General features: G+C 48.3%; 1 protein-coding gene across 1 annotated transcript in view; it reads right to left on the reverse strand.

Moving 5' to 3' along the window:
* Positions 1 to 2,299: 2,299 nt before the first annotated feature.
* DPYSL5 (dihydropyrimidinase like 5) overlaps positions 2,300 to 27,447 on the reverse strand; it is a 78,688-nt gene continuing 53,540 nt past the window's right edge. The window contains exons 4-13 of the mRNA XM_033125490.1: positions 25,215 to 25,394; positions 24,496 to 24,564; positions 22,736 to 22,780; positions 20,857 to 20,932; positions 19,615 to 19,771; positions 15,198 to 15,339; positions 13,852 to 13,994; positions 12,216 to 12,423; positions 7,562 to 7,730; positions 2,300 to 5,448 (exon numbers count right to left, since the gene is read on the reverse strand). Of these exons, the coding sequence (XP_032981381.1) occupies positions 5,363 to 5,448; positions 7,562 to 7,730; positions 12,216 to 12,423; positions 13,852 to 13,994; positions 15,198 to 15,339; positions 19,615 to 19,771; positions 20,857 to 20,932; positions 22,736 to 22,780; positions 24,496 to 24,564; positions 25,215 to 25,394 (1,275 nt within the window). The 3' untranslated portion in view covers positions 2,300 to 5,362. The remainder of the gene's footprint in view (positions 5,449 to 7,561; positions 7,731 to 12,215; positions 12,424 to 13,851; positions 13,995 to 15,197; positions 15,340 to 19,614; positions 19,772 to 20,856; positions 20,933 to 22,735; positions 22,781 to 24,495; positions 24,565 to 25,214; positions 25,395 to 27,447) is intronic.

Genomic DNA, 27,447 nt, shown 5'->3' on the forward strand with positions numbered 1-27,447 from the left:
ACTTTGGAGATTTGAGACACTTGAGTGGGGCTAGTAAGCAGCCCTTCCTCTAATCCTCTAAGAGCCAGCTTGCCATCAAGATAAGACTCGTAGCCAAAACCCAGTGAGAACTTAGACTTGGCAGAGTATAAAAATGCAAAAATAAAGATTTTAAAGAACCAAACAATACTGTTAATATTTTTGTATTAAGAGAGAATCTGCACATATTTGGTAGTTTTTGTATTTGCAAAAGAAAATTTTGGTATATTAGAGTGAGTGCCTCAGAGCTAATATAAAATGTGTCACTTAAGACTTGGACTTTTAAGTTGAAATCTTACTAAGTTTGTTTAGCAGCGAAACATCCAATAAACCTCTAAGCTCACTATATTTATAAGATTAATTTATTAGATTGGTAATAATTCTTTAGTACTCAGGAAAGGTACTGAAAAAGGAAATAGAATTTTAAGTGTAGTTTAAAATGTAAGGTATTCAATAAAGTTTATAAATGGGATCCAAGTCCCCTTAAAAGTAAATGATAAAATTTGGTGGACTTACAACGTTGAATGGAATAATCAGATCTACAAGCTAAACTGAAAAACTTAAGTGCCCCCAGGCCTTCATCACTCTGCTGCGTCCACAGCCACTGAGACAGGAAGCCTCCAGCAGCTGTGTGGAGACTCAGGGTTTGTCACAGGAAACCCTTGTCCCCACCCAATCCAGACCCATTTTCCTCATTTCCCACCATGCCCTGTCCCTCATCTTTCAGTGATAGAATAGTTTTAACTCCTGGACAGGCATATTAATAGCCTACTGAATATATAGGCACATAAGGTGACCATGTAATATGTTGTCCAAACCAGGACATATTTGAACGTGAGACGGGATACTATTAATAATTTTTCTAGAGCAATAGACTTAAACCAGGATTGTCCTAGGCAAATCAAGATTCCTCTAGTTATAAATGTGTGGTTTGTAAATACACGAGGGGAAAAAAGTGAAGAACTCAGCTTTCATTGTAAGACAGTATCAAGTGTCATCAAAATGTTAGATCCTTTAATGGTTTACTGGAAAGGTACTAAGAGCCCTTCAAATGTGTCATCAGTAACACTGTCAAATAGCCTTCTATTAAGCTAAGACTAGTCTACCCTCCCCCTGTCTCATGAGGTTTCTTCCTCCCTGGGGTGTCATAAGATCTCCTCCTCCACCAACTACAAGGTAATTCTTAGTGTTATGTTGTACCTGTATATACAAGTCAACCTGTAATTTTCAGTGAAGAAATTGAGGGTGATGGTTGCCTATTTGCTGACTGGTTCAGGTTTCTCCAGATGTAGATTCTTATAATCAGTCAAGCCTTATTTTACTGAGTCTGTGGTCTTTTATTTTTCCACAATTACATACATACATACACGCATACGTACAAAGGCATCTAGTCTTCCTGGGTATCTTTTATTTTTTCTTTATAAACCGCCTGATACCATGCACATGGCCTGCTAAAGGTGTGGCCATGTAATTTTCCATCCAAACGCTTACAATGGAATCAAATTCTGGGGTGCTCCCATGTTATGGGAGAATAGGGTAACATGGACACTTTGGCCCAGTACCATCCTACGCACTCATCATCCTGAAAATCAAGTAATGGTGTTTCCACCTGGCTCAGAAACCCCACCAGAGCTCGTAAACACAGCCAAGTGCTTTGCCCTAACTGCAGTGCTCTGGGTATTTCTTTGGGTCACAGCCTGTCTTATTTGCAGAAGGGTTACTTATGTGATGAGAGCTGGGAAAGTTCCCCGGCTGCCAACTATTACCCCACACTACCTAAAATTCCCTCATTAGGGTTTTGTCCTCTGGGGCTAAGAAATAAGCACAAGTGACCCCATAGTACTGGAAGCAACAATTTCACTCACCCACTCTTCAGCGTGGAAGTGCTCGATCAGAGAGAAGGCAGAGGAGTCTTGATGCAGGTGGGTGGGGTTTCGGGGTACAGTGGGCCAATCCAAATGGTGTTCTCGGGAAGCCAGAGAACAAGCCTGCAGATCTTTCAAAGACACACTGGCCTTGGGCCGGCCTTCTGTAATTTTATAAGGCTAAGGGTTCCACTGTGTGAAGGGGGAGGAGCGCCATGGGTTTCCAAAATGGTGGCCAAGAGACTAGGTGACAAAGGGAAGGTAGGGAAAGTCTGTTTTTCCCCTTTTATATCTAATGCTTCCCCCTAATTATCCCTGTTTCAGATAACTCAGCAACCTCCTGGCACCACAAACCTTGGTTTTGTTCCCATCAGGAGAGGACTGACTGCTAGCTGTTGGGCCACTGAAGCTCCCATCTCTCAACATTTTATATGGATACTCTGCTCAGGCCTCCCAGGAAGCTGCCACCTGCCACCCACCACCCACCACGAGTGAAGAAGCAAAGCTGAGTTTTCTTAGCAACTTCAGCTTCACCCCACTACTATAGAAGAGGTCCCCTGCCAAATCGCCTCTTCTTTAAAGAAACACAACTGAGACCAAGTGAGAAGTAGCTACAGTTTAATACAAACCTGCACCAGAACACAATGTGTCGGGCTGTTTTGTTTTTGCCTCAAACGGGTGGCCAAAGCACAGGACATGGGTTGTCTTGGGGTTGACACAATCTTAGCACCATGACTTTTACAGTGAGGAAGTCACTTGGGTGCTGGAGGCTCCATCCCGACCCCAGGCTGTGCCTGCTACCTGGGCAGCTGGAGGGGGTTTGGGTTTCTGCGTGGTTCTGTGGTTTCTGGGTCAGTGTTGGAAAAGCCCTCATCACGCCATTGGCTTGACAGAGAGAGACCTACCGTGGACTCCTAGCACTACACACACGCACACACACACACGCACACACAGTAGCACAATTTTCTGGTAACTTAACCTCACAAACCTAGAGAGCAGCTAAGGCAAGAACAACAGTATTTATTCAGCAAGTACAAGACCGGTTTGAGAGCTGCATTCAGTGCAACCAGAGACCCTATTCATTCCAACCAGGAGCCAGCGGGGCTGATGGAGCTGGCTGGAACTCTGCACGGGGGCAAAGAGCGGGTGGGCTGACCGTTCATTTGATTCCTTGAACCTCTTTCTGATTTTCATCTAGAAGCTCCTGGGCAAGGGTGGGGTCTATGTAAGGATCAGGGGTGGATGAAGTGAAAGGCCTACGGTGGACCACTCCAAGGGTGGTCTCCCAGCGCCACAGACCGTGCACCTCCCGGGCGGAGGCACTCAGAGAAGGTAAAGCTTTCCTAGCCCAAGCAGGGATGCTCTGCCCGTGGGCCACCACCACTGCTTGGCTCTTTGGCATCTGCCCAAGGCCCATGACCCAGCAAGGGCTGAAAAGGGATCAAGATGATGTACATTGTACCAAAGGGTCAGTGTCATGGCTCCCTAGGCCCAGATCCCTACCCACTGAACCCACGGCTGCCACCCTCCAGGAGTGCCTTTGCTGCCTCTGCTCCCTGGGTTACCGTTTCTGTCATCTCAGCCCCTAAATGAGGAAGATGAACATGAAGGAATAAGGATGTAGAGGCAGCTCAAACCACATAGCAAACCCCCAACACGTAGCTAGTTCTGGCTCAAATGGTGAATATGCATTAGAAGAAAAATCTATCTACCTGTGCAAAACGAAGCAGACTGCCTATCAGGGGAGTAAGTCTTCTAATTGGTTAAATTGTACGTGGGATCTACAAAGGAACATCACCCCACTCTTCCTTTCCACAGCTAGGGTAGATAGCCAAGCTCTTAAGGGTAGTCATAACACTTCTGGAGTCCGAAGGTCTAAACTTTCTGAGCCTCGTCTTTGAAACGGGAGTGTAATACATGCTCAGTGGTCATGAGGAGCAATTGAGAGCTTGTATATGGAAGTGCTTTGAAAACATGAAAAGCACGATAGAAACGTGCAAGGTATGACTACTAGCCCAAGAGTCCAGGAGCCATGTGAGCGTGGGATGCTTAAACTGAATGTGCAACATGAAATCACTTCCCCGAGGGGAGGACAAAGCTTACCAAGGGCAGGTGGCTGGGTCACTGACCAGCTCACTCAGGGTGGAGATTACCCAGCCTCTGGTATTTCCATGGAAATCAGGAGCTTCAGAGGCAGGGAGGGCCCCTGGATGTAGGAGGAGATGGAGGCCACAGCAGGTGAGGGCACGGTGCTAACCACAGACCATAGCACCTGTGCAGTGATGTGAATACTACAGCCAGGTCCTGCCGGCCTGGTCTCCTTCCCTGTCGTCTGGCTAGCCTCCTCTCCCGAGTCCTGCTCCCCCTCTCTTAGCAGGCATCAGGCCTCTCGCCAATCACACAGGAGGAGCAGCTGGGCCTCTGTCCAGCAGGGGGAGTTTACAGGAAGCTGGGCGTGTCAGCGCTGGGAGTGACCAGGGCCAGAGACTGGAAAGGCCACCCTACGACCCAAAGGTCTTCGGAGCCAGCACCCTAGGCACCCTCTCAGAATGTAGGGAATTACACCAGGAGGGGAAGAGATGGAAAGAGGGCCTGGGACAAGGCCTGTGGCAGCCTGGAAGACTCCAGGTGGGGAGAAGAAGGGCCTGTAAGCCCTGCACCCCCCACCCTCCACCCCTTCTGTGCCCTAGGCTGTCTGGTTGGTGTCGAGTGCAGCATCTCCTAAGGTCCACATCTATTCCTGTTTCTATGCTATGCTAGTGACACAAAGCACCGTTATTTTTCACAGGATGCACAAACAAGTCAAACCAAACCACTGCGCAAACCAAACGTGCAAAACAAAATCATGTACACGCGCCTGGCACCAGCCTCACACCCTGCCCAGCTAGCCCTTCTGGGCATGTGACTCCCAAAAGATAGGGGAGGGAGAGGAAGAAGCTGGCAAAGGGTGCAGAGCATCCCAACCACACCCACAGGGGCCAGAGGTGAGTCAGGAAAAACGGGATGGTCTGGGCGTGGCTGGGCAGCTAACACCTGTCTGACTTGAGAAAAGTGACCACAGGGCCGAAGGGATTGGGGAAGGGAATGCTTTTAAAATACATCTGCTAAAGTGCTCTGGGCAACCGGCGGGTCAGCCAGGGACAGGGCACTCAAGTCTGGGCTTTCCCGAAGCCAGCACACGGAGGCAGGTGTGAGGGGAGGGGCTGGGCGGGCTCTATGCATAGTGTGGCCTTCCTGGGCCCCAGGAGGCCAGGGCAGGAAAGGACTGCAGCAGGAGGAACACATCTCAAAGTGCCTGTTAGGGTCGGCTCGAAACACAGTGAATCACGTGTCAGACATGGCGAGGGCTCCCCGGGTCCTGTGGCCCCTCAGGTGGTGAGCTGCCCAGCCCAGCCTCTCCTGCCCCTGCAGCTTCGGCCGGAGGGTGTGCGGGCTGGTGGCAGCGGTGCATCCTCATTTGGGGGGGCTGGTCAGTGCCTTTACCAAATGCCGCTTGACCTGCCTCCAGGGGGAGCGAGGATCCGAGCTGAGGCTCGCTTTGGAACATGGTCATCAATCTGAGAACCTGCAGGGAAGGAAGCAGAGGGTGAGCTGCTCTTGCCTGGGTCATAAAAGCATAGCCACCTCTCCTGGTGGAGGCTGTAAGGCTCTCCCTGTGTATGATCTCTTTTAAGCCTCAGAACAACTCCTTCCTATTTTACAGATGAGGAAACTGAGGCTCATGGAAGTAACTTGCCCAGTGTTACACAACATGTAAGTGGCAGAACCTGGATTTGAACCTGTCTTCCTGATTCAGAGTCTCCATGATTTACTGCCCTACTATGCCCCCTTTACTGCTCCCAAGCCTGGACATATATGGGCTTTTGTACATTTGCCTCAGTCAGCACGAGAGAAGGGAGGGGCCTCCATTTATTTGGAATATCAAAGAAGTACACCCCAAAGAACCCCACATCTTGAAATCCCAAGACTTAGAAAAGGAGGCCTGGTGCACCAAGCAGTGCAGTGGGACAGTCCATCTAAGACAGATAAGGTTTGGGACCGAGGGAAGGTGGGAGGCTGCTTGATGTTTGCTGAGTCTGAGAGGCGTTCTGCTTGGTCTTGGCTCTGCTCCCAGACTTGGGTGGGTGCAGAAGCCAATGGCAGCAGGGTCCACCGCTCTGGAGGCCTTGCCCTTTTGGTGGGGCTGGCTGCTGCAGGAAGGGCCATGTCCAGGCAGCCTTGGACATTCATACCTCCCGGATGGGCAAAGCTGAGTGCCTGTGGACACGCCACACCATGGATCCCTTTCTGACTCCCTGAACTCTGGTCCAAGGGGTAGCAGTGGCTGGAGTAGCAGTGGCCCTCAAGGCGGGGGAGCGGTTATCTCTAATAAGATTAGCTCTGAGAGGAAGGGGAGAGTGGTGGAGAGGACCCCTCCCCACAGGCTATCAGCTCCTCAAACAGGAACCACAAGACTTCTGCCTGGAGCTGCTCCCAGCACACAGCTGAGCACAGCGGACAGACGCTCAGCAGGCAGCCCTGTTCTCTTGGTGTCGCTCTGGTTTAGCCCACTGCCTCTCGGGTTAAGACAGTGTGTGCGCGGGTCTCATCTCTCCCTATAAACACCCCTGTGGCGTCAGATCACCGGCCTTTCACTACAAAGCAGAAAGCTATGGGTAAGGAGGACTTCACCAGATCCCGCACAGAGTGAGTGGCGTGCAGGACCGCATGAGCGTCACTTGGGAGAGAGGAGCAGTATGTTCTTGGGAGCCCCTCCCCACTCTGGTCCTCGGAAGAGTTCTCTCCCTTAGGAGGTTTGGGTCAACCACAGCTCCTTGTTTCACTCAAAAATGAAAACAGAAAGGTCTTTTTCCCCACGATCAGATCTGGATCTCGCTCCTCTCTGGGCCCCAGCATAGCCCTCGCAGAGCACATACTAGGTTTGCACCAGGGCTAGGCCTGAAGGCCGATCAGAGAGGCCCGGCCTCACCCCACTCAAGTGCTCTGAGTTTCCATCAAAGCCGCCAGCAGGACCAGCATCCTACAGCCTCTGTTTGTCCTCCTCCGAGGGTTGCCATTTATTCAGCAACGACCCCCGTACATTTAACGGCTGCCAAAACATGTGGGATACAAAAAGTTGTTGACAATAAAATCCCTGAGGATACACACTGCATATATTATACGTAATACAATTCCTGGCAAAAAAAAAAAAAAAGGTGACAGGGCAAACGTGGGGACAAGGTGAGGGAGGAGAGAGTAAGGGAAATACCAGGTCTTTCAGAGAGGCTGGCAAGGAGCACGTACGTGGAGAGGGTAATGGTGCAGTCCCACATAGCAGAGAGGGTTAATCCTTCTGAGCTTGGATCATGTCTGGGGCACCTACTATGTGCAGGGCCCTCAAGATGTTTCAAGGGAAGAAAATATCTGAGTTAGAAACCATGGGGAGACTCTCCCACAGGCCAAGGCCTGTAAGAGTGGTGCCCAGGGATCGGGAGAGCCCTCCTGCCCCCTAATATTTGTATGTCTTTAGTAGGGGACCCAGCACTCATCACCAGACATGCAATAGGGGAGGGAGGAAGAGGAGGGGAAAAGCAGCATAAACCCCGTTACCCGGCTGGACCTCCTGGTCCCTTGGCCCTCCTCCTGCCACCCCACTGTGGTGGAGACGCAAGACCGGTCCTAGAGGTGCTTGCTCTTACCAGAGAGGCTGAAGCTGGATTCATGAAGGTCCCTCATGCCCCCATGTCGGGTAACAGGCCGGGTAGGAGTGTCTGCGAGTGGCGTTCCCATCTCTTTTTTCCCAGGATGCACAACGACAGCTACATCCCCCAGGTAGGGAGTGCGGTCCACTCCCTTAACCTTTAAGGTCTAGTGAAGGATGGAGAAGGAGAAAAAGGGACAAGATGACACCATCATCAGCCCAGACACCACCGCCACCACCAGAGCCTCCTCGATGGCTCACAGGACTCTAGACGCTGCCATTCTGCTTGGGACCCAAGTTATTGTGACAAAGTCTTCCTAAACCTTGACCACAGGGGATGGAGAATTCTTTTCTTGTACCTCCTGAGTGAGTGTGTGTGTGTGTGTTTGTGTGTGTGTGCGCACGCACACCCATGCACATGTGCATAGAGGAGATACCCACTGGCTCCCCTTAATTTTGATGGAATCTTTTCTAAGGTAGTAGGTAGACTTCTGAGATATTCAACCTTAGAGAGCACCCCTCACATGAGATCAAATAATATACATAAAGCTCTTAGAACTGCTCTGGCACAAGTGACACGTAAGTACCAGCAACTATTGCTATTGCACAGGTCATTGAAGGGTGCTTAGTCATACTAAAAGGTGCTATTGTGAGGAGGAAGTGCATTGGTGTGCATGACGTCTGAAGGAGCAGCACAGACACTCTCCATCCCAGGCACTCGTCAGGGACATAACCTCAATCTCCTTGTTGTGTTTGATGCTTACTGACAATCTTGTTCAGAGGTATGACGTGGGTGATTTCTTGAAGGCTCTCCGGTCTACATATGTCTTTGTGTTCTGCAACAACAGATCTGTAGTTCAGCTCAGTCCTCAGAATGTCAGACCTGGTCTGAACTGCTTTGGCCTGTGCACTTTGGCATCTGGCTTTTGGTGGCAGGAGTGAAGGGCACAGGTCCTGGGTGAATCCTGGTGAGTGACTTGGCTGGCCACAGCTCCCGGCTTTAGTGCTTCCTGGCTTTATTTGTGGAGCGCCATCCCAGAGCTGCCCTTTTCCCAGAGGCCCATGCTTTTTAGAGAATCCTCATTTATAGTTTTTGGAAAATGAGGTTTTCTGATAGTTTTCTTTTTCTGCATACCCTAATTCTGCTACATAAGGGCTGTAACAGAGAACAGGGAATAACAGTGGTTTTTTCTTGAAGACCTGACATTGTCATGTTGTCATTATAACCAACTTAGATAAGGGGACTCCGGGTTGAATTTCTATCAATCCTGGAAGCCGGTGCTCCTGCACCGTGGCTGGCTCTGCTGTGAACTGGTACCTATCTGACATTTTTATGAGGGTGGCTTTTAGAAGGGCTTGACACACTTTCTCTGATCTCTTTTGACTCTATTTCCTGACTAAAATATCTTTGTTTGGGAAGGCCACAGAACTGTTGTCAGATATTGTTTTTCTTTCCTTCAAATTGAGATAAAATTCACAGACCATAAAATTCATCATTTTAAAGTATACAATTCAGTGGTGTTTAGTATATTCACAGTGTTCTGCCATCATCACCACCATCTAATTCCAAAACATTTTCATCAACCCCCCCAAAAAAAAACCCCATACCCATGAGCAGTTACTCCCATTCTCCCCTCCCCACACCTCTAACCAACCACTAATCTATTTTCTGTCTGTGGATTTGCTCCCTCTGGACATTCCATAAAAATGGAATCATATGCTGTGTGGTCTTTTGTGACAATTGTTTCATTTAGCATATTTTTAAGGTTCATTTATGTTGTATATAGCATATATTAGTACTCCACTCCGTTTTATTGCTGAATAATCCATTGTGTGGATAGATCGATAGACCGCATTTTGTTTATCTGTTCAATAGCGATGAATATTTGGGATGTTTCCACTTTTGGGCTCTCACGAATAACGCTGCTACAAATATTCATGTATGAGCTTTTGTGTAGACATATATTTTCATTTCTCTTGAGTATATACCTGAGAGTGGAACTGCTGGGTCATTTGGTAACCAACTTTTTGGGAACTGCCGAACTTTTCCAAAGTGGCTGCACCATTTTACATTCCTTCCAGGAATGAATGAGGGTCTCAGTCTCTCCACATTCTCCCCAACACATTATGTTCCATTTTCTTTTTAGAAATTATAGCCGCCCTTTATCAGATATTCTTGTGTGAATGCATTGCTCTTATAGCTCTTTCTGGCACGTCCTCCAGGGGCCTCCTGCCATTGTCCATATCTGGGAAGTATCATGGAGACAGGACCATTTGCCTACCTGAGACCGTGAGTTTCCTTCGGACTGAACACTGTGATAACTAAAGTCATGCTTTTTTCAGGTAACCCAAGTCTGCTCTCCCACGTCAGACTTATCTTTGGGTTTCTCTGTTGGCCTTTGGGAGAGAACGATCTTTAGTTATTCCACACATGGAAGGCTTGCCAGCAGAGTTGATCTTTGGGTTAATATGCTGTTTACTCTTACGCTTTTGATAATTGCTTTCAAGTATCAGTTTTATGTGCCCTCACTTCATCAAGACTGGGAAGGACCCAAGCAATGGCACTACCTCAAGGCCCCCAAGCCTGCAAATCGAGAGGGACTCAGAGGCCACAGACACGCTCACATTTCCCTCTTGTTCCTTTGGGAACTCAGGACGCCCTCTTTGCCTGATCCTTTAAAATGCTATCTGGTAATTAAAGATAGACAATGGAAACCAGAATTATCTGACTCTAGTCTTCCCCTCGTCTCATCAAACACTCTCTGTCAGCACAAGAGAGCTGGACCACAGTTTGTAAAAGACACTTGTGGTTCTTGTGAATTAACTTGTGACAGAGGGCCTCTCCTGAGGACCATGCTCAGGGCGAAATGAAATCCTGGTTAGGGGACCTGCAGAATGCATGAAGGCCAGCCTGCCCACCATGCCACCTGATGGGACCTTCCTTCCTTTTGGTCCTTGAGTCATCCCAGGGCTGGGGCTCACAGGCCAGCAAGAGGGAAGGATGTTTAGAGAACAGGTGGGAGGGCAAAGGCTATAATAGCTACTCCTGAAAGTCTTTGGGTGGTTCAAGGAGGAAACAAGGGTGGCAACAAGTAGGGGAGGCCTGAGGTACTGAGTAAAGGAGCTTGGCTTTTGCATGAAGGATTAGAGAACTAAGAAAATAAGAAAGTTTGGATGAAGGAGAGGTCATGTGATCACTTGATGGAAAGTGTGCCAAGATAGAGGTAGCTCTTAAAAGGCCTATTCCTGCGATATTATTAAGCAGATCTAGAGCTCAGTAATATGGCAGCTGAGTGTATTTTCAGTCAAGGTCCTTTAAATCTCTGGTCCCCTGCTGGAAGCCAGAGCTGGTCATGAGTAGAGAACATGGGACCTGGGAATGGGAAACTGATGCTGATCTGGGAGAGTGAGGGGTGAGGTCACCTGGGAGGGGCCCAGAAAATGCCCCCCAATCCTGAGCTACTACCTGGGGCCTCTAGCTAAAACACAGACTATGTTACTGGGTCTCCATCCCTGGATAGTGAAGTAGCTGACTGCCAAGGCCAGACTTTGCTGTTTTCCTGATTCACCCAGAAACCTTCACTGCTCGTACCTCCAGAACACTGCTGTGTATAAAGGACTGGTATGTACTGGGCAAAAGGAATAAACAAATGGGACACGGGAGAAGCTGGGGGAGGAAATTAAAAAACATTGTTTTAAAAGGATCGATACCTCTTAAGTGCAACATGGTATCCCGGAGCCTGGGCAGGAGAGAGCTGGGACTCCCAGGCCCTCGGTTGTGATATATGAGTATCTAAGAACACTCACCCTTTCTAGACAGCATCTGGAAATAGCCAGGCAGGAGCATTTTGAAGCCACAGTAATATTGCTTTAGGCCAGAGAATGGGGAAGGATAACAGCAAGATGCTTTCAACTATCAGTTTGTTAGATTTGTTCTTTACTGATGGCTTGGGACCTCGACCCAGAGGCCGGGGCCAGCAGTTCCCAACATCTGGAGCTGTCAAAAAGGATCCAGACCAGATTGTCTAGGGCAGCTTTCAAACATAAGGCTGGACATCAATCCCAAGCAATAAGGGATAGCCAGCCCTCTTTTGGGTAAATGTGTCTACCCAGGGGAGCGGAGCCCCTGGGGATGAGATGGAGCCCAAAGCTTTAGTGAACACCCAGGGTGCTTATGGAATCTGAGGACTGGCTGCAACCATGAGATTTGAATTATTCCAGACCTGGCCTGACCACTTCGGTGTGGGGGGACCCAGACTCAGCAAAGCCCACTCAGTCTACTGCAGTCACAGGGAAGGGGTAGGTTTCAGAGAAAAGAGCAACTCCAGGCACATATGGTAGCCCAGGCCAAACCAGGAGCCCCTTGCCCTGAGGGATGGCAAGAATCCTCCTAGAGACCAGACATCAGGACAGCTGTGAACACCTCACAGTATTCCTTCAGCTCCAGGGGAGTTGGGAACCCTTCCCAACACATTTTATTTTGTTACAGGTGTTTCTTTCCTACTATTTCTCCTACCCAAAGCGACCATTCCAGGCAATAGGATTCAGTGGGAAAATAGAGTGAGAACATCTTTGAGATTTAAAAGTCATATGAGATGCCCGACAAGGGGCTTCAACCTCTTCCCATACATCTTCCCCTTCCTTCATCTTACCTTCTCTCTCTGGACCAACTTCTTGTAGACAGTGTCTGGGAAGGACCTCAGGGGACAGAACTTGCCGGTGCCCTCAGCGCACATGAAGACACCATTCTCATACACGACCCGCCCCCGGCTGATGGTGACCAGCGGCACGCCATGGCAGCGCATGTTCTCGTACAGGTTGAAGTCTCCTCCCTGCACCTGGGTGCTGGCTGAGATGGTCCTGGTGGGAGAAAAATCTCTGAGAAGAGGTAAAGATACCACAGCTCAGTGGGAAGGGGTAATGCTCAGTGGAAGGGAACATGTTCAGTGGGGAAGGGAAGATGCTCAGCGGGGAGGGGTGACGCTCAGTGGGAAGGAATGATCCCCTTCCCACTGGTTGCTGTAGGCTGAATTGTGTCCCCCCAGATTTACATGTTGAAGTCCTCACCTCTAGTATCAGAGTGCGCCACTGTTTGGAGACAGGGCCCTTAAAGAGCTAATTGAAGTAAAATGAGGTCATGTGGGTGGACCCTAGTCCAATCTGACCGGTGTCCTTGTAAGAGGAAATTGAGACACCAGACATGTACACACACAGAGGAAAGACCATGTGAAGCCAATGGGAGAAGATGACTATAAGTCAAGGAGAGAGGCCTCCGAATGAAACCTGCTGACACACCTTGATCTTGGACTTCTAGCCTCCAGAACTGTGAGAAAATAGATTTCTAGTGTTTAGGCCCCTCTGGCTGTGGTATTTTTTAAAGCAGCCCTAACAAACTAGTACACTGGGCTAAACTTGAGGGGTCCTTCTGCCAATAGCAATCAGTAACAGTCAGACCTACCCCAGCGACAGGGACCAGCCCCTGGTGTCAGGATGCAGAACAGGGCTTCTCAAGGGCCCAAATGGAGAAAAGCAGTGTGGGGATCCTGGCACCGAGCGGGTGGTTGTGTGCAGGGCGGACTTTCTTTGCTTTCCAATTTTTTATCTTCAACATCCCAGCACGTTTTTGTCTATCTTGTTTCCTGCTAGCTTGTGCAATTAGAAAAGTGTCGGCAAGCAGTGGGCCTTAACAAATATTTGTTGATTGAATGAAATTTAATATTAAAAGATGATTCGTGTCTCCCCTGCCCAAATCTACAAGTAAAAATGATGCTCTACATCCTGCGGCCTGATCACTCCTGACACACTTCATTTTAGTCCCTCATCTTGTGTTTATCAATGCTGTGTGTGTGTCAAGCGCTGTGTTCAAGGTACCACACCCTCAGGGAGAGAAGCAGAGGGTGGAAGAGCCTGGAACTGAGTGTTGGGATGTCTGTCCGTTTCAGCCACCTATTGGCTATGGGATGTGAGGAGTCCCTCCACTCTCTGGTCTTAGTGTCTTCAATAGTAAAATGGAAAGATGAACTCCAGGCTCGCGTGCTTCTTGGGGCTGTGAGTCAAATCAAATGAGATAACTGATGTGAAGCAGCTGTGAATCACTGTAAAGTGCTGTGCAGGGGGAGCTGTTCATTGTGCCCGGACTATGGGAGGCCCTCAGATGTTTGTGAATACACCTCAGGGTCATACTTCTTTATGCTACAAGGAGTGCAGAGATGATATGCTTTCGGAATTCTGTAATACAAGTTCCTTAAAATCCCAAGTCCCTTCGCCCCTGAGACTAGCAGGCTTTACTTTGTGGCTTCGGGGTCCCACACCACCACATCAGCATCGGCTCCCGGGATGACGCGGCCCTTGCGGGGATACAGGTTGAGAATCTTTGCTGCATTGGAACTGGTGACGGCCACAAAACGGTTCTCATCCATCTTTCCTCCAACCTGAAACATTGCAGAAGTGTTACGTCATCCAGGCCCCGTATGTGTGCCTGCAACCCCCAGTCACCCTTGATCCTGGCGTGTGGCCTTTTAATTTGTCAAAACGATGGCGCTGAGGTGGACACCACTTCAGACGAGCCAACCGACTTGGTGATTCCCGGTGCTTGCTTAACACCTTTCTCCTTCATCCAACAATGGTGAGTGGGCCCTTATTCCAAAAGGTTGCCTAGCTGGTGGAAATCTACCTCCTGATTGTAAAACCAGCTCTGCTCCTGTGCCCTCTATGGATGGGTCAGGAGGCTCCCTCATCCACAGACAGACATATCCTGGAAAAGGATCTTACTGCACTATCCACCTACTACCCACTGTGGACTCTTTTAGGGATTCCTGAGCCGCCTCATGGGTCCTCACTGAGCTGGAGGCTTAGTCTTGAGGACGTCAAATCTCCTTGAGCTCAAACTCTATGTTGCATCTAATCCGTGATAGGTTAAGACCAAAAATACATATTCTTTATCGGGAGAACAGATGGTATTCAAATGAAGACCCCCCTATCTTTATTGAAAAGTAATTGGACAAAATATATCAAAGCCTTAAAAATTTTTAATCCCTCAGCCCAGAAATCAACTGCCCGGAATCTGTCCTCAAGAAATAATTAGAAATGCTGACATATACTCATGAACAATGAGGTTCTCTGCAGCACTATTTGTAAGTGCAAAAATTTGAAACAGCTAAAAGTTCCAAACATCAGGAAAAAATTAACTGAAGTATGGTATTTTCACTAGAGGAAATATTATTTATCCATTAAAAGAGGTTTTTAAAGAATTTTTACTGATATAGGAAGACACTTAAGATATACAGTTTTATGAAAAAAAGGATGAACCCAGTTATTAAAATAATGTATTAAGACACGCACAGAACTAGAAAGAAACATACCAAAACATTAATAGTTTAATTTCTTGGTATGGAATTATGGGAATTTTTTTTCCCTAATATTTTTCTGTATTTTTTCAAATTCCTGTACTACTCCTATTACCTTTCTGATCATGGGGGAAAGACTTTTCTGTTTTCGTTTTTGAGTGAAACAAGGAGCTGTGGTTGACCCAAACCTCCTAAGGTTTGGGTGCTTGCTTACGCCTTTCTCCTTCCTTTCCTAAGGGTGAAAACTCTTCCTAGGACCAGAGTGGGGAGGGGCTCCCGAGAACATACCACTCCTCTCTCCCAGATGACGCTCATGCGGTCCTGCACGCCACTCACTCCGTGCGGGATCTTGGTGAAGTCCTCCTTGCCCATAGCTTTCTGCTTTGTAGTGAAAGGCCGGTGATCTGACGCCACGATGTTCAGAGTATCACTGTGTAGAGAGAAGGACGGGTCCAGTAGAGGGAAGGAGGCCACGGTCCGAGAGGGTGTGAAAGGTACAGGGAAAAAAATCTTTGCTTATGAACCAGACAAAGCTGATTTCAGTCTCGGCTCTGCCACTTAGTAGCTGTATGACCTTTAATGAGTTACTTAATCTGTGAGACCCTCAGTTTACTCATAAACAGAAAGGAAATATGTGCTGAATACGGCACAGGCTGTCAGTGTCACAGGAGATGTTGAGTCTTTGGAATGCTAGCTGTTAAGGGTTATGATAATGGGCGGAGAAAAAAACTGAACTTAAGAGTTTAGCTAAAGTGAGTGCGTGAAGGTAGTTTTACTACTATAGAATCATACGCAAACTCCCTTTCATCGCCCCCAATCCCCACCAGTCCCTGCTGGCAACAAGCATGTACTTGGTAAAACACAAGTTCAATGCTAAGCTTTGCAAATAACTTGGAGCCATAGCTTTCCTTGGATGTGGGGCTCTAATGGCCAGGAAGGGGAAAGGAGGGACAAGACAGAAAAGAAATCTGTCTCAATAAACCAGCAATGGTATGCAAGTCGGCTGGTTCCTCGCCCCTGCCATCTATGGCCATTGTCCTCAAATGGTTAGAGACCAGCCTCCATGCCAGGCTGCAGGTGGCAAAGGCAAGGCCGTGCTCTTGAGGGGCTCTGGGCTAGCTAAGAACTTGGGGCAGAGACTTCAATGGTGTGAGAGCAAACACAGCAGACCTTCTGCCTAATAAGGGAGGCAGACAGCTGGCCCGTGTTCAGAGATCTCTGCAGGTTCAGAGGTGGTGAGGAGCAGAGGGGAGAGATTGCTGATGTCACCCAGGTCAGGACGACCTCAGGAGGAAACACCCTAGGAGGGCAGGGAGGGGTCTGGCTGGATCACGGGTGGTCATGTGGGAGAAGGGGACCACACGGTGGGGTCCCTGAGAGTCTAATTTTACTGGTAGGAGGCACCGAAGCCTTCTGAGTGCATGTGGGCCATCCATGATGCCCACTTCAGAAGGGGAATCTGGCAGCAGAAGGCATTACTTCCCTTGGTGAAGAGGCGGATTCTTAAGGCTCTCAGATGTCCTGGGTCAGGCTGCCTAGACGGCCGTCTCCACTGGGGGCCTGAGGGCTCATCAGTCACAGCTCTTGTCTAATGACTAATATCCTTGAACAAATCCACAGCGAGATGACTTAGGTTTTCCTGTGGCATGGGCTGGTATCTCCCTGGGTCAAAGACACTTACTGCTCCAGGTTCTCTCAGACCCTGCAGAGGGACTCTTCCACAGAGCAGATGGTTTGTCCTGGGGTCCCCCAGGGCTCCCCACATTCCGCGGGCCTGCAGAACCCACCAGAGATGAACAGACTCTTTAGGGTTTCACTTTCTCCTGGGCCAGGCTCAGATCAGATTCATGGGCTGAGGGCGAGGGACTCTGGGAGCAACTGGTTCAACTCCCGTTTTCTAACCGACAAGTCATACTGAGCACCCACCTTTCTAAAACAGGATCCTATACGGTTGGTGCCTCCTGGGCCGGTGTGAATGGGAGCGTCTGAGGTCTCCCAGTGCTGCCCAGAATCTATCGATTCTATATCGATACCTATCCCTACGAAACCTATCCCTACTCTTTCAAATTTAAAACATGACCAGCTTTGTTAAGTACTTTAAAATTTTACATGTTCAAATTAGAAAACTTCTGATCTCTTTAAGAAGTCAGATTTTAAATAAAGGTCAAATTCTTACATCAATAGATTGTACTTGTTACCCTGATATATTCTAAGAAATCATATCCTAAAGCAGAATATTAGGAAGCAGCTCATATTTTCTTATGGGAATCTGATAATTGATGTCTGGGTTTTTAATCACATGTTTTGCATAATATCAATTATCACCAACAATGAAATGGGTCATAAAAGCAAAATTACAGTAATCATAAATTCCTATAAAGAACTAAAATGTTAAAACTATGCTCCAAATTCTGTAAAATTGTACACGTTTACCATATGCACTGATTAAAAAAGGGATTCAAACTATTCTCATAATAGTTCACATGAAATTACAATTCTATTTAAATGGATAGAATTTATTTAAATAATTTGACAAAATGAGTTAGATATAAAAATTTAAATTATTCAGTTAATAATACTTTCCCCCCTGCCTATCTGCATTTGTGTGGGTTTGGGCACTGTAATTTGGATGGGTTGGAGAATTTACTACCTTTTTATTCTTTCAGTAAATGTGCTTATGGCCAAGGTCAAAAAGCATCTTTGACCTTGGAACCGAGCCCATATTATTTGTTCTTGATACTTGTTTGTTTTGTTGTGTTGATAATGATGGTTTTTCCCAATGGAAAGCATTTTTAAAAGCAAAAGCTGGGGTGGCTGGTTAGCTCAGTTGGTTAGAGCGCGGTGCTTGTAACACCAATGGTTGCCGGTTTGATCCCCACATAGACCACTGTGAACTGCACCCTCCACAACTAGATTGAAACAACTACTTGTCTTGGAGCTGATGGGTCCTGGAAAAACACACTTAAGTAAATAAAAAGTTAAAAAAAAAAAGCAAAAGCTGATCTAGCACGTCTCCCTTCATCCTTTCTTATTCTCAATTTATTGAAATCTGTTTACGAACTGCAGCTGCTGGGTATCACAGCAAAACTACAGGACAGAATATAATGACTGCCACTGTGCCACCTCCACCTCCAGGGGCCACACTCACCCCAGGACCCTGTTGACTACACTCCGCTTATATCTGGAGAGCCCCCACATCCCACACTGCTCTTCAGGGTGTTAACACCCATCAGGATGTGGAGTGGGAATATTCCAGTTGTTGGCAACCAGGGCTGAAAACTAAGGACATGGATAAAATAAGTGCCCCAGTATCTACAATTGGGGCTGGTCACTTCCCTCAACACCCCCCACCCCAATCACCAACCCCAGGTCTGTAAAAGCCGAATACAGGGAGGGAGACTGAAGTGTGGGCAGAATGGAGAGTCCTGTAGTCTTTCTCCCCTTCCTCTTTCACTCTCTCCCCCACCGGTCTACCCCAAAGTCAAGGAAGGGACATTTCAAGAGGTTCACCTGTGGAGCTCAGAGGTGACGGCAGTGGGCGTCTACCTGGGAGGTGGGCCTGCCTCTGAGCCTCTGGGTGAGGACAGCCAGTGGGCTGGGGACAGCCTGGCCTCCCACCGTAGGGAATGGCAAAGCTTCATCTGGCCCCAGGCACTGCAGAAGGTTGCCAGGCTTCCACTGCCTTGTCAGGGCCCTTGTTCACGGGGACACTGCTAGTTCTGGGAAGGTGGAATCCACTTCCTCCAGCAGGGGATTGTGCGAGGTGACACGAGAGAGTCCACCTTGGGCATGTGCGCTGCACAAGGAGAGCCCCAAAGGCCAGTGACTTGTAGCCTGAGAAGCAGCAACAACTAATGTAGAAGTACAGATACGTGCTTGGGTATGGAGAAGAATCACCCCACCCCTTTATTCCTAATCTTCACCCACCACCCATCCCTGAGCTGGGGGTGGGGAGGGGAAGAGACCGACTTCAACGGAATTGGACTTTAATAACCAAAAGGGAAGAGAAAGCAGTGGCTCTACCCACAATGTCACTAGAGCAAAGCAAGAAGTTGCAAGCAGCTATTGGGACAAAACAAAATATCTTGTGTTTGCTTCCCACCAAATCCAGACTGTTCATTAAACCATCTCCTTTAGATTTGGATCAAATGGGGGGAAAAGCAGTGTTAGAAAAAGTGAAGCTGGAGAAAAGGAGGTCTGGAGGGAGACGTGAGGAGAAAGGGCAGAAGAAAAAGGGGGAAGGGTAAAGAAAGAAGAAGAGAGGCATACACAAGGAGAGAAAACCACATGTGAAACAATGAGAAGAGGTAGAGGTAAAGAAAAAGAAGAGATAGAAAGGTCCACATATATTCTAGGATAAGTCAGAGGCCACATGCTACAGTTCCAGTCCTTAGGGTAAGACATCAATGTCCTTTGAAATTCTGAATAACCACGGTTCACAGTTTTATATATGCTCTTTACTCTGATACCTCAGCAGCTCTCACTCCAGATCAGGTGGTCACGGGGGCCCAATGGGATGACAATGATCTATTGGGCTCTGGAGATGGTAACAAAAGCAAATCATCCTTTGGGCACAATGAAATCAAACCTAGGCCAGATGTGGGGCCTCTACATCACCTTCAGGGTCTACAAATTCCTGGCATGGCATGTATTCTGGGTTAATATTGTGCTACGGGGCCACGGCGGTCCTCCTGAAACGTCTTACTTGGCCAGCAGGCTCATGAGGTAGGTTGAGGTGTTGGTGTCCAGTCTCAGGGGAGGCACCGTGACATAGGCAGCCGCATGGGACCAGTCCTGGTGGTAGTAGTGTAAGCCTGTCAGGGTGGCATGCGCCGTGGTGGTCTCAGCCAGCACAACCTTCCCTGGAAGAAGAAGGGTCAAACCATAACTAGGAAGCCAGTGAACCTGAGAGCATTGGTCTGAGCCTCTCCTTTGACAGGTGATGGAGGTGAAGTCAGAGCGAGGAAGGGACTCGCCCAGGCTCACTCAGATGTTTGAGATCACAGCTGGGTTCAAGGCCAGAGTGGTCCCTATCCCCATCCTGACGCCACGCAAGGAGAACTAAAGGGCAAGGGCACCGAGGCAGGGCAGCACCAAATGGCACTTCAAGGAGCATGGTTTGGCTGGAGCACGGGTGCTCGCGGGAGGATGGAGGGCTGTGGATGACAAGCTAAGGGGGCAGTCTGGGCTGTTTTCTGAACAGGCAGGTGATGGGAGCACCTGCAGGAGAACTGCTGGGGGTGGGATCCATACACAGCAGCGCCGGAGGGCAGGGAGATGGAGGTGGGATCCAGTCAGAAGGTGAGATCTAGAGGGCAGCATGGCAGGAAGGCTGGAAGCTCTTGTTCCTGATTTATCTCCTCAGGTTTGTGACCATGACTTACTGGCACCCTGAGCAGGGCTGGGACTACAAGCAAGTACAAAGCCTTCAGGTGTTGCCAGGTGCTCAGCAACAGTAGACATACAGGTGCCCGGGGCTCATAGACAGGGTTCCAGGTGGCTGTAAGGGAAGTTAGGTCCACACACTGTTATTTCCCCAGGGACTTCCCAGGCATCCCCTGAAATGTCCATTGGAACTGGTCCAGAATTTCATATTGGTTACCAAGGCAACCACTAGTAAAACCCAAGAGGCCAGAAAGATCCCAAATAACGAGTTGACTGAAAACTTGCAAAATTTTGCCAGACCCAGGAGCAGTGACAGACACTTCTGTAAAGCTGTCGTGCAGACAAGTGTGCAGAGGAAAACATTCTGGTTCTAGCGGACTGAAGCCAGGCTAGTGCAAGGTGCTTCTGGGAACAGGAGAAGGGGAAGGGCAGGCTCAGGGCTGGGCCTCAGGCGCCGGGGCCGGAGTGCGCATGGAGCCGGTGGGCCCCATTGGGGATCCAATCCCACCACACACATGCCCTGTCCAACCCTGTTCCTTTGTTCTCCTTGCCAAGGACTCACCTTGCATCTTAGCAGCTGCAATAACATCACCGGCCGAAATGCTGGACACGTTGACCAGGTAGATTGGACAGTGAGTCTGAACACGGAAACATAACAGGAAGTAGAGAGCATCAACCCCCAAAACCTAACATGCACCAACATAACCCCTGGTCAAATCAACCCGGGCCCCAACATCTCTCCCTGCATCGCTCAGCCCCCTCTCTTCAAGGTGACAGTCTTATGCTAGGACTGCAGAATTGGCAGCCAGAGCCACAAGCTGCAGGGGAACTTTGTGAAGCAAGGAGGGAGTAAGCAGCATCCAGCACCAGAGCCCATCAGGGGACCGTGGGGCAAGATGTCGAGAACTGAACCTCACATTTTCTACAAACTGACAAAAGCCTATTTATAACTTAAAACAAGGAACTACTTTAATTTCCTGCTCATGAATGACTTAGAGATAGTCATGTATTATATTCCGTATCTAAAATTACAATGCCTGCCATCTGAGGGCTGCATTATCAGTAGACAGAATGTACCCTGGAGAAAAGAAAACACAAGGGCTTCAGGGTTCAGAGTCTACGCCAGACAAGACCAGACTTACAAATGGACACCTGGATGGCAATATCGATTAGCTATTCCTCCACCGAGCCATGGTCCATGGCTTAACTTCTCTGGACATATACTGGAGCTAAAAAACAGGAGCTGACGTTTTGTTGTTCAGATGCTTCCTTATTCTGGGGAAAGTTTCCATCAGGAAGTAACTGATAACATAACAATGGTTAGGACAGTAAAACAATGTCCTTGTTCAGCCCCTACCTTATTAACTGCTAGTGGGAAACTGTTTTCCCAAATGTTTTTCTGAAGCCTTCCTTGTTTATCAGATTAGGAAGACCGAGAGTTTCGGTGCTGGCCCGACATGTGAGGTGCTTCACACGAGTTTACTAATTCTGAAACCAGCTGGACCTTCAACCTCTCTGTATTTCTAACACCACACCCTCGTGCTTACATCCTTCCGGGTAGCCTCCGTCTTTCCAGAGGACAGGTTCTCAAGCGTTAGCGCCTTTAGAGTCATTAGGGGGTCTGTTAAAACACAGATTGCTGGGCATCACCCCAGTTTCTGATTCGATAGGTCTGCCCGAGAATTTGCATTTCTATGTTCTTATTTCTAATAAGCAATGCTGCCGCTGCCGCCAGGGGTAACCCTTAGAAAACCAGTGTTCTAAAGGAGGCACTTCAGATTATCTGAGCATATCAAACTCTTTGATGCTAGAAAGAGAAATGAATGACCTTCGTACAGCGCTCTGCTGTGTCCAAAGTGCTTTTCCTTCCATGACTCCTTTGTTTCATAACCACCCTGTGAGAAGTGAGTGATATTATCACCCCGATTTTAGCTAATGCAATAGTATGTCAGAGTGTCCGAGTGACTTGCACAGAATCGAAAGCTTGTATTTGCTAAAGGCCCCACATCTCTTGCTCGTTCCCAGCACCACGTGCAGCAGTGCCCCGACCCTGACAGGGCCTAACCCTGAACCACAGCAAGGAAATATCGTGAATGGCCCAGAGGCGGGTTTAAATCACGGTTCCCTAAGCACAGTGTCTGCCCATTTCTCTACAAGCAGCAGCCTCCAGTTGCAGTGAGGCTGTGTGCCCCACCTTGCCCGGCCTCCCCTCGGAGCCTTTTCCACGTAAGCACTGAAACCAGGCTCAGTGGGGTGGAGTGGAGAGCTGAGGGCAAGGAGGACCCCTGCCAGGTTTGTGGGAATAACAAGGTTCACTCAGCAAACAGTTTGGGGGGCCTGTCAGGCAGGCATGATGCAGAGCAGAATGGGACGCCACTATAGAGGTGGATTTCTGATCCCAGATTCGAGAATGGGCGTAGGGTGAGCCAGGGTCTACTTACCCTGTTTGCAATGGTGATAACTCGGTGAGCAGCTTCAGCTTCCAGCTGTTGGAAACAAAGGGTAAGAAGAAAACAAACTTCACTACCTCCCCCAAGCAAGCCCACATCTACCTGAGAGCCCACCTCATAGAAAGTGCTGGAGTATCTGACACAGAACCAGAGGAGCCAACTACACCCCTAGGGCTGGCACGCCAGGCTCAGTGGGGTGGAATGGAGCAGGGGCACCAAGCTCACCCTGAGAGAATCCTAGGACTTAGTATCCCAGGCACATCCTTGCAGGATGCTATTCAGGCCGTAATTAAAAGGCAACGAAACAAAAGCAAATGAAAACCTGGAGTCACATCTCTCGGTTTTCTGGTGTATTCTCTCCACAGCCACCGCACTGGAGCAAAGCAAAGGAGCGATATCAATTGATACCAAGCTGGAAACTAGCCTCGGTCAGGGCTAAAATCTCAGTATTATTGACATTTTGGGTTAGATAATTTGTTATCACAGGGGGCTGTCTGGGCATTGTAGGGTCTTTAACAGCATCCCTTGCCTCTACCCACTAGATGCCAGGAGCACCCCACCCTCGGTAGAGATAACCAAAAATACCTCTAGACATTGCAAATGTCTCCCGGGGAGCAAACTCTCCCTTGGTGTAGGTAGACCCAGGACCCTCCCCTTTAAGCAACAGATGGTGACAGTGACGTTTTGCTACTGCTACTACCAAGTCAAAACCTTGCTCGTCCCCTCATATAACTCAACAAAGTACAGTCCTCTGCCCACCCCCACCCACTCCTGTTTTCACAGGCACAGTATTTACTTTGCTGAATTCTGGTGCATCTTTCTCTACCAATTTTTAGGTACCAAAACAGGAGCTGTATTTAAGAGCGCTGACAGACACGGGTAGACCCAGGGCAGGAGTAAGAGGGGACCCCCCCCGCCCAGCTGACCCACTATGGGCCGACTTGGTCTTGTCCGATGGCCGTACCATTCATCGCACCGTCTCCAGCTCCTCATTCCCCGAGGCCTCCCCATCAGCCCTCATGGACATCCACCCACCACTCTGCATTTAAGGCTTTGAAGAAATGGAAAACGGCTCTCCCCTCACAAATGGCAAGGGATGTCTGAACAGGGTCATAGGGCAAGAAGGTGTTAGCGGTCTAATGTGGTCCCTCCAGAGCAGAATTCTTTAGCAGGGGACTCAGGGTGATTTGTAGCGACATCCTGCAAAACTGTGCAAGGATAACACCATAAGGCAGAATGAGAGCAGGGCTCTTAGTGACCATCTCGGTGAGTAATAAGGTAACAAGGGGGACAGAGCACAGACACATATGTGCCTCTGGTTTCTGGTGCAAAGGGTCCAAAGTCTTCCTCATGCTCAAAGGGATCTCATCCCCAACCACTGAGTCACTGGCTTATAGTCCAGAATTTCTTCTTACATCTGAGGAAACACACCTTTCGGTTTGTCTTTTCTCTCCGGATTTAATTTTGGGTAAAGCAAGCCCTATGTTCACATTGTCTCCCTCAGATCCTTGAAATCAGACTCAAAATGAGGTGGGTAGGTTTCCCCTAAATGGCCTTTCTCGGGGAAGCTCAAGGCCAAGTCTGCCTCAGCACGGAAGAAGCTGTTTCCTGGGAAGTTTGCAGATGGGAATTTCACCCACGGAGAAGGTGCTACTATACAATTTCTATTTACTGATGTCTCTTCTATCCTAAAGATTCTGTGAATCTATAGGAAAGCAGTTGACAAAAGGCACATAGGAAGTCTTCCTCACCTCCTCTGGACGGCTGATCTCTATTCCTTCTGGGCCTGTGATACCCAAATCTAGTGCCTCCTTAGCACCCTGAATAATAGCAAAAGGAAGAAAATCGACAGCATCAGAGATACAAAAAAAAAAATACTGAACCCAAGGGACAATAAAATATGCTAGACACGGCCCATTCCAATAAGCTTGCTACTTTCCCCACTCCTGTAACATTCATCTTCTAACGAAGGCAGAATGAGTACAGGGCTCCCTTTCAGGAAGGCTCTCCTGAGTTTCACTTCATAATAACTGAAAATATCTTTTCCTCTTAAAAATACAGGTCCATAACTAACGAACAGGCCTGGGACACCAAAGACAAGCACTCTTTATTGTTCTGAAAGTCCTAATTTCCCTGCTGGAAATCTCATTAAAATATTTCTTAGAGGTACTCTAAATCCCTTTGCTGTAATGGGATTTAAATATCATACTATTAGAATCAAGACATCATCATTTAAGATTTAGAAACCTTTTTGAACTATAAAGAGAGATTCGTTTTTTACAGATAGTAGAAAAGTTTGGATTTTCTGCCAAAGATTTGTCATCTGGACTGTTAACATCTTGCACTTTTTTTTTACAGCTTATTTTGTCTAAAACCTTGTAGGATAGGTAATGGGTGGTCAGGAATCCCCCCTGACAACTCTTGATTGGGGCCCTGGGGCCCTTTTCCCCAACAGTCTCTACCGCCTTGCCTCTGCCACGAGCTCCCCGTTTTCAGCATGGACTCGGGCGATTGCCCCAATGTCTTTGCAAGCGTGTAGCACTTGGTACAGCTCACTGTCCCGAAGCATATACAAGTCCTTGTAGGTCATGAACATCTGGAACGAGTTGACACCCTTCTCTCTCACCAGTGTCTCCATCTCTGCTTTCACCTGGAGAGTAAAGGCAATGTCACATGAGTACAGATGCCCAAGAGGCTGACTGGCAGATGCTGGCCCCATGTGGCGGAGGTGTGGTGCAGTTGGGGGAGTCACCATATGACCACCCACGACCTAGAAGTAGCTCACTTTCCTCCCACCCCACAGGCTGTTGTGGAGTCCTGTGAGCAAATGGATGAAGAAGTATTTTGAAAATTGTCGAGCATGACCCAAATATAGAAACTATATTGTTACCTTCTAGGCATATTTTTCCTATAGCACACAGGCTTGTCCTGTGTTTCTGTCTCCAAATCCGCCTTAGTGGTAAATGCATCAATGACCTTTATTCCTATGGCTTGTTCCCTCTGACCCCATAACGGAAGTGGTATTCCAAAGGAGGCACAATAATGCTAAAAATCCAGAGACCTGGGGAAAATCTAATTTAAGAACAAAGCAGAACATGAACAAAGCTATGTGAATAAGGAGATTCATTCCAACATTATTTATGTTTGGAAAAAGTGGAAGCAACATCGATCTGACAATAAGAAAATAAACCGAAGTTCATCTACCTACAGACGTCAGGTGGCCATTGCATTGATGGTCATGAAGACCACACAGCCAAAGAGAAAAAACTCACACTGAAGCGAAACTGTTACCATGTAAATAAAAATCATGTATGAAAAAAGACTGGAAGGAACTAGTCTAAAATAACAATAGTGATTGTGTTGGGGTGACCAGATTATGGCCTTCCTTTCTCTTCTATTTTTAAAATCTGTAGTTAGAAAAAGAATGATTTGATTCCTAGAAAATGAATTCAAAATTCTAGGTGTGTGAAAGTCTCCCCAACCTCTAGGGACTTAGAGATGGCTGGCCTGACCTCAGGCTTGCTGAGAATCCGACCGGACCCTCTAATCCAAGCCAACTCTGGGACAGGGAATGGAGAAAGGCTTGGGTGTAGGGGTCAACCACTCAGGAGAATGTCCAAAATGGACAAAAACCCCGTATGAGCTAAGGAATGGCTGTGTGGTCTGTACCATGAGCCAGTACCAGGAGGCTGGTCTTCATGGTGTGAGACTTGGGTAGGGGGTGGGGTCCAAGGCATTTCATAAGCACCAGGTTAGAAATAATGGAAGAGACCCGGTGAGCCCCACACTCAAGGCTAAAACCCAAGGTCAGAAACACAGCAAGGCTTTTAATGACCATGAGAAGGGTGTCAGGCCCTTTAGACCTGGGTCCACAGCTGAAGAACTTTATAAAACTTCTTAATGCTTACTTATTTTTATGACTCTGGGGCACCCCCCCCCCCCCAAGTACTGACACACGGTGATTAATAAGTAATTGATGAAAGAACAAATATCCAGGTTGCTTCCTTGGGGTTATAAGCAGGAAAACTCCAGAAACAAAACCAAACCCACATGCCTTTATATCTGTTTTCAGGAAGAGCAAGAAGTGGGACTGCAAGGAAAAGAGGAATGGACTCCGGCCCTGGGGCTGGGGTAGCAGGTGGACAGGAAACCCAGGGCGTGGGGCACAGGCTGAACTGAGAAAGGGCCCAGGCCCAGTGGGAGCCAGCCTCAGCCACACACCAGGAACAGCCTCAAGGCAATCAGAGCAGACCCTGGGCCCCAGTAGGAAAGAAGCGCCCCAGTCCATTCACACCAGATAGCACTGAGCCAGGATAAGACCCTCTGAGACGTCCACTCAGTGCTGTCACTCCCAGCACAAAAAATGATATGATCCTTGAAGCCTGACCTTGCTGAGCCCATTACTTAGTGGAGTTCTTGTAGGTGCCAGAGGCACCTAATGTTAAAATCAGGAGATGCTGAAAGCCTTGGGGTCAGAGCAAGGAGCCAGCGCTCCCAAGGCCTCCTGTCCTGTGTCTGCTGGAAAACTGGCTCTTTAAATAAAGCAGGACAGGTCCACCCACCCCCTTATGGAATCACAAGTGTTTTTTCTTTTGGCACTTGGGGGAGTTAGGATGGTGAGGGTGGAAGGGGTATTCCACACCCGTGGGAGGACACCACATCCCAGCTGGGTCCCTCCAAACGGCCTCTCTGCCTAAAAGCAT

Source organism: Rhinolophus ferrumequinum, chromosome 13, assembly GCF_004115265.2.
Source record: "Rhinolophus ferrumequinum isolate MPI-CBG mRhiFer1 chromosome 13, mRhiFer1_v1.p, whole genome shotgun sequence".
NCBI lineage: Eukaryota > Metazoa > Chordata > Mammalia > Chiroptera > Rhinolophidae > Rhinolophus > Rhinolophus ferrumequinum.